Source organism: Carassius carassius, chromosome 6 (genome assembly GCF_963082965.1).
Source record: "Carassius carassius chromosome 6, fCarCar2.1, whole genome shotgun sequence".
In the NCBI taxonomy this organism is placed as follows: domain Eukaryota; kingdom Metazoa; phylum Chordata; class Actinopteri; order Cypriniformes; family Cyprinidae; genus Carassius; species Carassius carassius.
Window position 1 is genome coordinate 7,064,837 of NC_081760.1, and position 12,476 is coordinate 7,077,312.

Consider the following 12,476-nt stretch of genomic DNA (forward strand, 5'->3'; position numbering starts at 1 on the left):
TCGGGAATAAGGGTGAGATTCATTATGTGAATGCTTGGCTGTCTTTAAATAGAGTGAGTGTGTCTGAGCTCTGGACATTATACATCGCTGGCGCCAATAAAGGATGGCTGCCTCCGTGCCGTGCTCTGCAGTTGTTTTTTATGTTTTTGTTAGTGTTTCCTGTCTTTAATTATATTTCTGCAATCAGTTTCACCAGGGTCGAATTGCTGGACATTCGGCACCACACCGGTTTTCGACTATCCTAATTTTTTGCTGGACATTTTCGTAAATACAATAAATACACACTGAAAAAGGATATCAGAGTGGCAAAGAGCAATTATTCTGGAAAAATAAGGACTTAAAGAGCATATATAATAAACATATATTAAACATGATTTAACCCTATAATTGTAATATAAATTCTAAAGAGTCACATATTACTACTATATAACCAACAAAACACCAGCATAAATTACCACAAAATAATGTCTATGTGTTGTAATTAGAATTGACGCGAGGATTTTCCAATATAAATCTTTTGACAGGGAAAGTCAAAAGTAGAACACACTGCAAGTAGAACAGGTAATACAACATTTCTTTGTTACTTTACACTTTATCAAATTTGTGCACGCAGCACTGGTGGAGCTGACCAAGAAATATGAGCCAAAATGGTCTCTAAGGTCAGCTGACCAGCTGGCTGGGATAAATCCAAGAACTAAATGGCAAAGTGGAGATCAAGCTTTTGTAGTGATAGCTTCCAAACTAGTTTTTTACTACCATTTTTTTCTCATATCAGCTCCTACACTAAGGGTTTTTAAACACAAGCTTAAGGAACACTTAGCAATTAATGGGGTATAGACAGACATTTCTCTGTATATTAAAATTGTGGCGTTTATTTAACTGTCATTTTATTTGTGGTTTTAGTGTTGCATTTTATGTTTGAGACTGTTTTATTATGTGTTTACATATATAGTACAGTAATTTAGTACAGTAATTTAGTCAGTGTTTGGTTGTGTGAAAGTCCTAGGCTCGCCTAGGAAAAGCACACAAGTCCACCAGAAGTCAAACAAAAGCACGTCACGAACACGTCGGCTTCTTCTTTTGTGATTCGGAAAAAAGAAGAAGGGCATAAGGCACTAGAACAAGAATGAGGAGTCACTATTGAGGGTGAGTAAATAATAAGTAAATGTTAATTTTAAGAAGTAACTTAGATAACATTCTAATATGGTGTTGTTTATGCTTTATGCTTTAACAGTGGTAATTCAGGGTTATGTTACTTTCAAGTTATCTGCTTGTTATCAAGTTAACATAGGCTGCTCGTAAACAAAGGTTTAAAAAACTAAAATCATGGGAGCATGTAGTATATTCTATATATATACATAGTCTAACAAGGCATTTCCTATTTATGTATGCTACTTCTATATATATATTTATATATATATATATACACACATATATATATATATATATATATATATATATATATATATATATACACACACACACCCACACACACACATGTGTAACAAACAATGAACATGAGAGTTGCTGTATCATTTTAAAAGGATGTGATCTGGCAAGTCGGAGTATGGTATGTTCACAATGTACCATGTGAGTTTAGATGTGTAACTTAACGGAGTCCTGCACTTCTAATGAAAGAGATAAAGTGACAAGTATGGTTTCCCATACTCAGACTTTGTGCTCTGCTTTTAATCCATCCAAGTGCACACACACACACACACACAGCAGTGAGTAGTGAATAAACACACACACCCACCGTGAACACACACCCAGAGCAGTGGGAAGCCATTTTCGCTGCGATGCCTGGCCAACAGTTGGGGGTTCAGTGCCATTCTGAAGGGTCTCATCTTGTAGTGTTGAAGGTTGAGAAGAGTAGTGTATATTCACTCCCACCACCTACAATCCCTGCTGTTACTGAGACTCAACGCTCTAACCATTAGGCCTTGACTGCCCCCAAATCAAGAGTTTTCATGTGGAACATTTTGAAATGTACAGTACAGGGGGCAAGAAAGTGAGTGAGTGATGGATTATATTTTGTGATCTTAGATTGTAAATTCTGATTTAAACATGCATGTCTCTATTTTTGTGTTTTCCCCCAGAATTCTCAACTTAATCCATTCCTGAGTAAATACATTCTAGTATTCAGTTTATTTTGAGGAACTGCTATAGATGAAAATGGGAATGAAGCGGCAGCTTCAGTGTTTCTTTCTTTTGGGAACAGCATTGATCACTTTCTTTATAATTTGCTGGGATGCAAGAAGAGATATTACTTTTTACCTGCATATGGCTTCACAAACTGATGCTGCACACCTCAAAATGCGTCAAGAACATCGTAGACGTATTATAAGAGAGCTTTGCTCAGCCAAAAGTAGTCTGAATTTTACAGAGAAATTAATCACATTTGACCAGATTCCAAACAAAGCTCTGGACCATCTCATTGTGGATGATCATCATGGTGTTATTTACTGTTTTGTACCAAAGGTAGCATGTACCAACTGGAAACGAATCATGATTGTGCTCAGCCAGAACCTGAAGGCACCTGATGGAGCTCCATATCTGGATCCTCTTGACATACCATCAAAGGTAGTCCATAATTCTACAGTGCATAAGACGTTTAACAAGCTTTGGAGACGTTTTGGACGTTACTCACGTCCTTTGATGCATCACAAACTGAAGAATTACACGAAATTCCTTTTTGTACGGGATCCTTTTGTACGACTTATTTCTGCTTTCCGAGACAAGTTTGTTAAGCCAGATGAGTATTTCTACAACAAGTATGGCTCCACAATGCTTCAGCGTTATGCAAATATTTCAAACCCCCCTGACTCTGTTCAAGAAGCCTTTGCCGCAGATATCAGATTGTCCTTTACTCACTTTATTAAGTACCTGTTAGATCCACAGACTGAAAAGGAGAAGCCTTTCAATGAGCACTGGCAGCAGATGTACAGACTCTGCCATCCGTGCCAAATTGAGTATGACTTTGTTGGGAAACTGGAAACACTTGATGAGGATACAGAACATTTGTTGAAGATTCTTGGGCTTGATAATTATATTTACTTTCCCCCAGGGTATGAGAATAGGACAGCAGTAGACTGGGAGCGAGACTGGTTCGCTAACATTTCAGTAGCTGAGAGGAGAAAACTGTACCATGTTTATGAAACAGATTTTAGATTATTTGAATATGAAAAACCCGAGACACTTCTGCATGAGTGATTAAATACTACCTACTTACTGTGTAATTCTCTGTATGTCTGCCCTATCATTTATGTTTGCACTATGTTTGTACTTTCTTCTGCACTGGAAGCTCCTGTCGCCAAGTCAAATTTCTTGTGTGTGTAAACATACTTGGTAATAAAGCTCCTTCTTCCATTACCTCAAGGCCACATGCAAAAATACTGTATGTGTGTGTGTGTGTTTATTAAGTTGGTCCTATCTTAATATAATTTTGGACAGATAATCTTTAGAACATACCTGATTAGCGTTACTGATACTTCAAATTCACAACTGACCTTTTAGATGTTAAGGAAATCAATGTAAAGTTGACAAACAGGTAAGCTGAGCTTACATTCTCACAATGTCTGAGCCAATTGCAACAACTTTGTAGGTTGCTCATTCTTTAAAAGAACATAAAGGTTTGGTTGCATAGATAAACATCTTTGAGGGATGATTGAAACTTTTATTTGTATGTTAAATTTAGGCTCCACTTTTATTATTCTAACCTATATTTGTATCCTTTTTAAGCTCTTTTCTTTTTTTGGTATTATAACACTTTAACACAAGATTGCTTTTTTGGTTTATTTCTCCTTTTTCTAGGTGATCAGGTCAAACTACTTTTTTTGTTGTTGCTGATTTTAAAAACATGAATGATAAATATTTGTGATTCTTTTCTTTACATGTTACAGTGAGTATGTTTGACAGTTGAGAGATGAGAAGAATGGCAAATATTTGCCCAAAACAAAGCTTGTTGCATCATACCCAAAAATATTTGAGGCTGTAAAGGTGCTTCAACTAAGTACTTTGTTAAGACTATGAATACTTATGCATTGTACTTATTTTAGATTGATGTGGAAAAAGGAATTTAAAGCATTTTAACATAAGGCAGAAACATAAAATCTGAAGAAAAAAAAAATGAAGGGGTAAGAATACTTTCTCAAGGCACTATATGTGCATTCAGAAAATGTTCAGTATGGTTCTCAAGGTATCAAACACAATGTTTTTGACAGGTAAACAAAGCAATGTACGTGTCACTTCCTAAGGCTACAGTTGTGGTAGCTTCTGCCGATGCTTTGAGGAATCATTCTCAAAGTCTTGGAGTTTTGATGCCAAAAAAATAGACTTTTATTCTCCTACAGATAAGTCAGTCTAGAGATGATCTGCAGATCAGCTGACAAGTCTGTGGGTGACCAGTCTTTTATACAGTTTTTTCCTTTAAGGCGTGTTACATACATTTCGTATATCCTGTCATTGTTTACAGTTTTTTGGCCATGTCTCCAATCTGTTTTTTTCTCCCAGTTTATGTTATGTCAAAGGAAGAGGCTCCATCATATATTTTTTGTCTCATGTCAAAACAGGATGTACAGCTTTACGCTAATCCGTATGTTTGCACAATTCTTTCTGAACTTCACCCTATGTAAGCACATTCTATTGTCATGCAGAATTCTGTGCACACAGGCAAATACATGATTATAATAGTAAAATACCTTGAAACATAAATGGTTAATATTAACAATGATTATACTTGAACAATTCATATTTTAACCAATAAAACTTCTACACAGTCCTCCTGGGGCTGGATTCATGAAAATATGATTATACAAAATACTAACATAAACTTAAACTAAACTTAATACTAACATAAACTTACTAACAAACCTTATCTTCAACCTCAAAATGAAAATTTTGTCATTAAAGGTCCCGTTCTCCGTGATCCCATGTTTCAAACTTTAGTTAGTGTGTAATGTTGTTGTTAGAGAATAAATAATATCTGTAAAATTCTAAAGCGCAAAGTTCAATGCCAAGCGAGATATTTTATTTAACAGAATTACCCTACATCGAACGACCAGTTGGGACTACATCCCTCTACTTCCTGCAGTAATCTGACACGTCACTAGAACCATTTTTTGACTAACCTCCGCCTACAGGAATACACAAAAAAGTGGGCGTGGTCTTGTTGCGCTTCAATGGAGAAGAGGAAGAGTTGCGTTTGTAGAGTGTGTTTGTCGCTATGTTGTCGAAACGCTGTTATTTTCATCTCGGAGTCCAATCACCTTTGTTTGGCCTTCCCAGGGACGCTGTACTTAGAGATCAACGTTTACAATTTATGTTTAACTCTGTTCCCAAAAATTATAATCCACATGTAAAACTATGTGCAGCACATTTAGCCGAGGACAGCTTCCTCAGTCTCAATCAGTTTAATGCCAGAGTCGCACAAAGATTATTCTTGAAAGATGGAGCAGTTCCCTCTTTGTCTGGAGAAGGCGTTGTTTATGGACCATAACCGGTAAGTGTATTTTATTATTTAAGTTGGTGTGTTTAACAGTTTCTGTAACGTATTACACAAAGGGCAACGCTGTTTAACTTTGGTAACTAGATGTTAGGGCTGTGCAAAAAATGTGATTTTCATGTGGATCTCGTCTGTGAAGGCGTTCTGTGATTAGAAGAACATCTCCAGCAAGTGCGTTCAGATCAGGACTGCCAGGTTTTCAAAACAAATCCTGCCCACTTGCTTCTCAAAACTAGTCCAAAACTAGCTCAATCGCATTTCCAGGAGGGCAGCGTGCACTAAGCTGCTGTCGAATCACAACACAGGAACCGCTGGCACAATCAGAACTCGTTACGTATTTCTGAAGGAGGGACTTTATAGAACAAGGAAGTCATCAGCCCGTTTTTTGACAGTGAAAACAGCAGTATACAGATAAGTTAATTGTGTGAAAAATACTGTGATTTTTTTACACGCGAAACATGAACACATGTTATATTGCACACTGTAAACACAATTAAAGCTTAAAAAAACACAAAAAACATGACCTTTAATCACTTACCCCCATGTCGTTCCAAACCCATAAAAGCTTAATTTGTCTTCGGAACCCAATTTAAGATATTCTGGATGAAAACTGGGAGGCATGTGACTGTCCCATAGACTGGCAAGTCTGCGTGCGTACAGCTCATACTCTGGAGAGACACAGAGGAGACCAATTGTTATTTTTGTTTTATTCGCATACAAAAAGTGTTCTCGTCACTTCATAATGTTACGGTTAAACCACTGATGGCAGATGGACTATTCAGACAATGCGTTTCATACTTTTCTGGACCTTGACAGTGTATTTTACTTGGCAGTCTATGGGACAGTCACAACCCTACCTGTTTTCACCAAAATATCTTAAATTGTGTTCCGAAGACGAACAAAGGTATTACGAGTTTGGAACGACATGGAGGTTAGTGATTAATGACAAAACAAAATTATTTTGGGGTGGAGTATCCCTTTAAAGGGATAAGCGGATTTCCAGTCCCCTATATCATGAATACATAATCATAGTTCCTTTTCAGGGACTCGAGCTGCGTCTAGCGATTTGGGGAACGTCCCTGACGAGACCGACTCTGAATATCGTGTGCAATCCGTCCATCGGAAAGGCGTGACGTCACGGGCGGGGTGACGTAGCGACCAGGAAGCTATAAAAGCACGTGCCGTGCAGCTGGCCTCAGCTTCGCGTCTGTCAGCAAGCGCTCTGTGTGTGCATGTCAAAAGTCTGTCCCGTTGGTCCTATTTATTGTTGTCTGTCCCTTAGCCATTAAAAGATCGCTAAAACAGCTCAATATGCCAAAACAAAAGCAAAAAACCAAACATATGAAGGGCGATTCCAAGCCACGTTATAGATTGTGTGTTCCTCCCTGTCCTCGCTACATTACGAGCGGGGATACACACAGTCTGTGCGTGGCTTGCCTGGGATCGAAGCACGCTGAGTCGGCTCTCGAGGGGGCCGACTGTCCGCATTGCGAGCGATTGCCAATGCGGACGCTTCGATCCCGGAGGGCTCTCTTCGAGGAGGGAGCCTCCACCAGCGTTCCTCGCGGTGCTGGCCCCGCTTCTGCCGAGGCAGAGCGGCTGCTGCACTCGTGGGGATCGCAGGTGGATCTGTCAGAGGGAATGGAGACGGGCCAGTCCTTATCTCCTTCCTCATCTGCCAGATCTGGCGCCCAAACCCTGGGTTCGGAAGCACGCTCGTCGGTTTCTTCCCCCCAGGGTGAGGGATCAACTCTTCACCTCTCTTCCTCCGAAGAGGTCGATGTGGAGACGGTTGCTGGGGATTCGCCACCCCTGTCGTCCCAGTATGAGGAGCTGTTGGAGGTGGTTACGCGAGCAGTAGATAAATTAAAAATCGAATGGCCTGCTGAAAAACAAACCGAGCCGCAGAGAAGCAAACTAGACGAACGCTTTCTGCGGCCGAGGCAACCACCTCCACGTCGGAGCCTTCCTTATTTTCCCGATCTCCATGATGAGTTATCGAGATCGTGGAACCACCCTTATTCAACCCGCCTCTTCGGCCCCGATTCACTATATTATGGCAACGTGATGGGGCTGGGAGAGCGGGGTTATAGAGCGATGCCACGGGTCGAACAGACGCTCGCGGGCTATCTGTCGCCCAGCTCGGCATCGTCTCTAAAGGCTCCGGCATTGCCCACTAAGCCTCTTCGAGTTACATCATCGCTAGTGGGCAAAGGTTATGTGGCAGCAGGTCAGGCTGGGGCTTGCCTTCACACTATGGCAGTCCTTCAAGCTTATCAGGCTGACCTGCTGAGAGATGTCGATGAGGGGGAGGGGATTAAGTCTGAAGATATAGAAGAACTCAGAAAGACCGCTGATCTCTCCCTCCGCGCCACTAAAGAGACCGCTCGCGCAATTGGGCGGTCTATGGCAGCCTTAGTGGCCGCGGAGAGGCATTTGTGGCTGACCCTGTCAGAGATAAAAGAAAGAGACAGGGTCTGCCTCCTGGACGCCCCACTTCAAGCCTCGGGCCTGTTTGGCGACACAGTCAACACTGTCGTCGACAGGTTCCAGGAGGCACGCAAACAGGCGGCGGCGTTCCAGAGTATCCTCCCTCGTCGCTCTCGTGGTGCATCTGGGCGGGAGATGACCACGCCACATACCGGCTCCTCATACCGGGAAGTACAAAAACAGAGTGTCGCCGCTCGTGCTCCCCCACGTCGGGACCAAGTGCCCCAGTGACGCTCTGAGTCGGGGGCTTCTAGGGCGAAAACCGATTTAAGATCTGTCATCGAAGCCCGGAAGTCCTCGACGAAAAGATCCTGACGCCAGGATCCAGAGGGCAGCCCCTGCTGGGGTAGAGCGCGGTCCACCTCATTATACGGTGCCCGCCTCACCTCAGTGCCCTCAGGAGGTCGGTCTGCCAACCCTGCCAGAGTTTCAGGGCGCAGCGGCCTCCAGCGAGCGCTACTCCCAGTTATTTTCGCCCGTGAGCGCAGCGGAGCTGGGATGCTCGCCGCCCCTTCGGGGGCTTCTTACACCAGAGGTCAGTCTCAAGAGACTGATTCCCTTAGTAGATTATTTAGCAGCGTGGAAGCTACTGCCAAATGTATCTCAGTGGGTCCTGCGTACAATAGAAAGAGGCTATTGCATTCAGTTCGGTCATCCACCACCGAAGTTCAACGGGGTTACACCGACTGTGGTCGGCACACGGCAGGCTCTGGTTATGGAACAAGAAGTGAATACCCTATTAAGGAAGGAGGCCATCTAGGTGGTCCCTCCTCTAGACAGGGAATCCGGATTCTACAGCCGGTATTTCATAGTTCCAAAGAAGGATGGGGGGTTACGTCCGATCTTAGACTTACGTCTCCTGAACCGCTCAGTTATGCCACTGAAGTTCAAAATGCTCACTGTCAACCAGGTTGTAGCTCAAATCAGATCCGAGGACTGGTTTGTCACAATAGATCTCAAAGACGCATACTTCCACATATCCATCCTTCCACAACACAGGAGGTTTCTGAGGTTCGCTTTCGGGGGCAAAGCTTATCAATATCGAGTACTTCCCTTTGGCCTCGCACTCTCACCCCGCACGTTCACGAAATGTGTAGATGCGGCTCTGGTATCCCTCCGTATGCAGGGCATCCGCATTCTAAATTATATCGACGATTGGTTGATTCTAGCTCAATCAGAGCAGATGGCGGTTCGACACCGAGATGTCGTTCTCGCACACATGGGGGAGCTGGGTTTGAGACTAAACGCCAAGAAGAGTGTACTTTCTCCAGTTCAGAGAACCACCTATCTAGGCGTAGTGTGGAATTCGACCACGATGCAGGCACGCTTGTCTCCTGCTCGGATCGAGTCGATCCTCACGTCAGTCGAGAGAGTCAAAGAAGGCCAGTCACTCACTGTCAAACAATTCCAGAGATTGTTAGGGCTGATGGCAGCTGCGTCCAACGTGATACCTGTTGGCCTGCTGTACATGAGACCCCTACAGTGGTGGCTCAAGTCCAAGGGCTTTTCCCCGAGGGGAAATCCACTTCGAGTTATCAAGGTCACGCGGCGGTGCCTTCGTGCCTTAGACATGTGGAAGAAACCTTGGTTCTTGAATCAGGGCACGGTGCTGGGAGCTCCTTGTCGCCGTGTAACGCTAGCGACAGACGCGTCCCTCACCGGTTGGGGTGCGGTCATGAGTGGCCACCCTGCCCGCGGTCTGTGGAGCGATCGCCATCTGACATGGCACATCAATTGCCTAGAGATGCTAGCAGTCTATCAAGCATTGAAATATTTCCTCCCAGACCTGAGAGGTCACCATGTGTTGGTGCGCACCGACAACACATCAGTGGTCTCTTATATCAATCACCAGGGGGGTCTGCGTTCACGCCCCTTGTACAAGCTGGCACACCAGATCCTTCTGTGGTCCCAGGGCAAACTCCTCTCGATCAGAGCAGTGTATATTCCTGGGAGGTTGAATGTGGGAGCAGACATACTGTCGAGGCAGGGGCCGAGGCCCGGGGAATGGATGCTTCACCCCGAGGTGGTGAAGCAGATATGGAGAGTATTTGGCACAGCCCAGGTGGACCTCTTTGCGACTCAGGAGACATCGCAATGTCCCCTCTGGTTCTCTCTAGTTCATCCAGCTCCTCTGGGACTGATGGTACAGACCTGGCCGAGGCTTCGTCTGTACGCTTTTCCCCCTATCGCTCTGCTCCCGGGAGTTCTGGCGAGAGTACGCCAGGAACGGGGTCCGTCTGTTATTAGTAGCCCCGTTCTGGCCGGGCCGACCATGGTTCTCAGATCTAGTCTCGGTCCTCGACGGCTCTCCGTGGGAGATACCGATCAGGACAGACCTACTCTCACAGGCGCAGGGCACGATAATTCACCCTCGCCCGGAGTTGTGGAAGCTGTGGGTGTGGCCCCTGAGGGGGCACAACTGTTAGCAGCTGGTCTCTCAGCCGAGGTTGTTGAGACCCTACTCCAATCCAGAGCTCCCGCTACGAGGAAACTGTACGCCCTGAAGTGGAAACTCTTCACTTCATGGTACAGAGACCGCCAGCTTGACCCAGCAAACTGCCCAGTTGGTACAGTTCTGGAGTTTTTACAAGCCAGGCTCGCTGCGGGGTTATCCCACTCCACCTTAAAGGTTTACGTGGCAGCCATAGCTGCTTTCCATGTCCCTTTCAATGATCAGTCAGTGGGTAGACACCCCCTAGTTACACGTTTCCTCCGAGGTGCACTGAGGCTGAGACCTCCAGTACGATCCCGTGTTCCCCCCTGGGATTTGGTTGTGGTGCTAGAGGCTCTTTGTAAAGCTCCATTCGAGCCAATTCAAGACATCTCAGACAGACATCTAACGATTAAAACTGCCCTGTTATTGGCAATCACCTCTCTAAAGAGAGTTGGAGATCTCCAGGCCCTCTCGGTGGCCCCTACCTACCTAGACTTTGCCCCTGGTATGGCCAAAGCATTGAATTAACAGCGTTTACGCATTTAGCCCAACTTACTGAGAATAGATTAATAGCACCATTGGTTGCTATATGTTAAACTATAACAGTGAACCATGTGCAGAAGTTTGTATCAGTGCTCTTTGTGAATGTATTGTTCTGTCCCAGTGATGTGGTGCAGGTCAACATTGAAGGGAAAAGAGATTGCATGTTATCTACAGTTAACCTGTCAATACCTGTAGAAATTATGTCAACTGATCGTCTACATGACTATACGTACTAGTGTTTCTGTATTCTAAATTAGTTTGAGGCTGGCTCATCTTACTCATTTTCTACGGTCCCTGGAAGTTTGGAGACCTCTGTCTTCTTCACTAAACTCTATGTCAACTGAAAGAACTACAGATTTGACTTCCCTATACATGATGTTTTTCAGTCAGAGTTCTTAAAGGGATGGTTCAACCAAAAAATAAAATTTGCTTTTCATTTACTCACCCCCAGGCCATTTATATATTATATATATATATATATATATATATATATATATATAGGTGACTTTTTCTTTAATACAATAAAGAAGGTTTTAGGTGAAACTGTTGTCCTTGGAAATTCATACAGTGCACGTCCTCAATTGCAAACAGTATACGTATATGTTCTGGTTATCTCTCTCCATTTGCACATGAGTCTATTAATTTTCCGATGATTTAGATGATATGATTACCATTAGCTAATTCCAGCACTGTCTGCCTTTGTTTTCTCTTCTGCAATCACTGTTATGACTCGTTGGAAGCTTGTTGGCTGAGTGTGTTACTCATATTATGCGTTCATAACTGGCCCTGTCTCTTCTGATGATGAAATTCCATTACACTTCCGTGTACCATATACTGAAAACAAAATTTATAATGACAATAAAAACAGGATTGAGAAGTATAATGTTTTACCAATGTTGTGATAACTGTTTTAATGCACTCTACGTTTTTTAAAATAAATACTGTAATAATAATAGTTCAAAGTATGAATTGTTTTTAGTCAAATAACAAAAAAGAAAAGACCCCACAATGCCCTTTAATCAAACAGCAAGAACAAAAGAGAACGGCCATCTTTGTTAATATTGCCATCCAGAAAAACGTTAGCTGCATTTTGTTTTATTTTTAATAAATATTAAATTTTAATCAAATGTAAATTCTGGAATGTTATATTCATATCCAAAATGAGTAGAACACTCTCATGCAGTGCATGTTTCATTTATACTGGAAGCCAGAGGGCGCTCTCACGTAGAAAGTCCAAAGTGATATAAAAGTAATAATGCTATATAGGTTTTATAAGGTATAATAGGTTTTGAGCCCGTAAGTCATGATTTCAAGTCCCGGCAAACTTCCTGAGCGCAAGGAATTGTAGCTAGATTATTAATTTCATTGCAGATTTACATTGTCCTAGAATCTATTTTTCAACTTGCACCACTTGCATAAACACTGCATCCGTAGGCAATATTATCCTTTAGTGATGTGTCGTTCTTGAACGATTCGTTCATTTTGAACGAATCTTTAATGTGACTC

General features: G+C 43.0%; 1 protein-coding gene across 1 annotated transcript; it reads left to right on the plus strand.

The window, feature by feature from the left end:
- The first annotated feature begins 2,104 nt into the window (after positions 1-2,104).
- LOC132141842 (carbohydrate sulfotransferase 12-like) lies at positions 2,105-3,355 on the plus strand. The gene has a single exon (XM_059551504.1). The coding sequence runs from the start codon at positions 2,170-2,172 to the stop codon at positions 3,211-3,213; it is 1,044 nt and encodes a 347-aa protein (XP_059407487.1). The 5' UTR covers positions 2,105-2,169; the 3' UTR covers positions 3,214-3,355.
- Positions 3,356-12,476: the final 9,121 nt, after the last annotated feature.

What these genes read in the sequence shown, in the direction of transcription:
- LOC132141842 (XM_059551504.1), top strand. Translation starts at nt 2,170, where the DNA reads ATGAAAATGGGAATGAAGCGGCAGCTTCAGTGTTTCTTTCTTTTGGGA.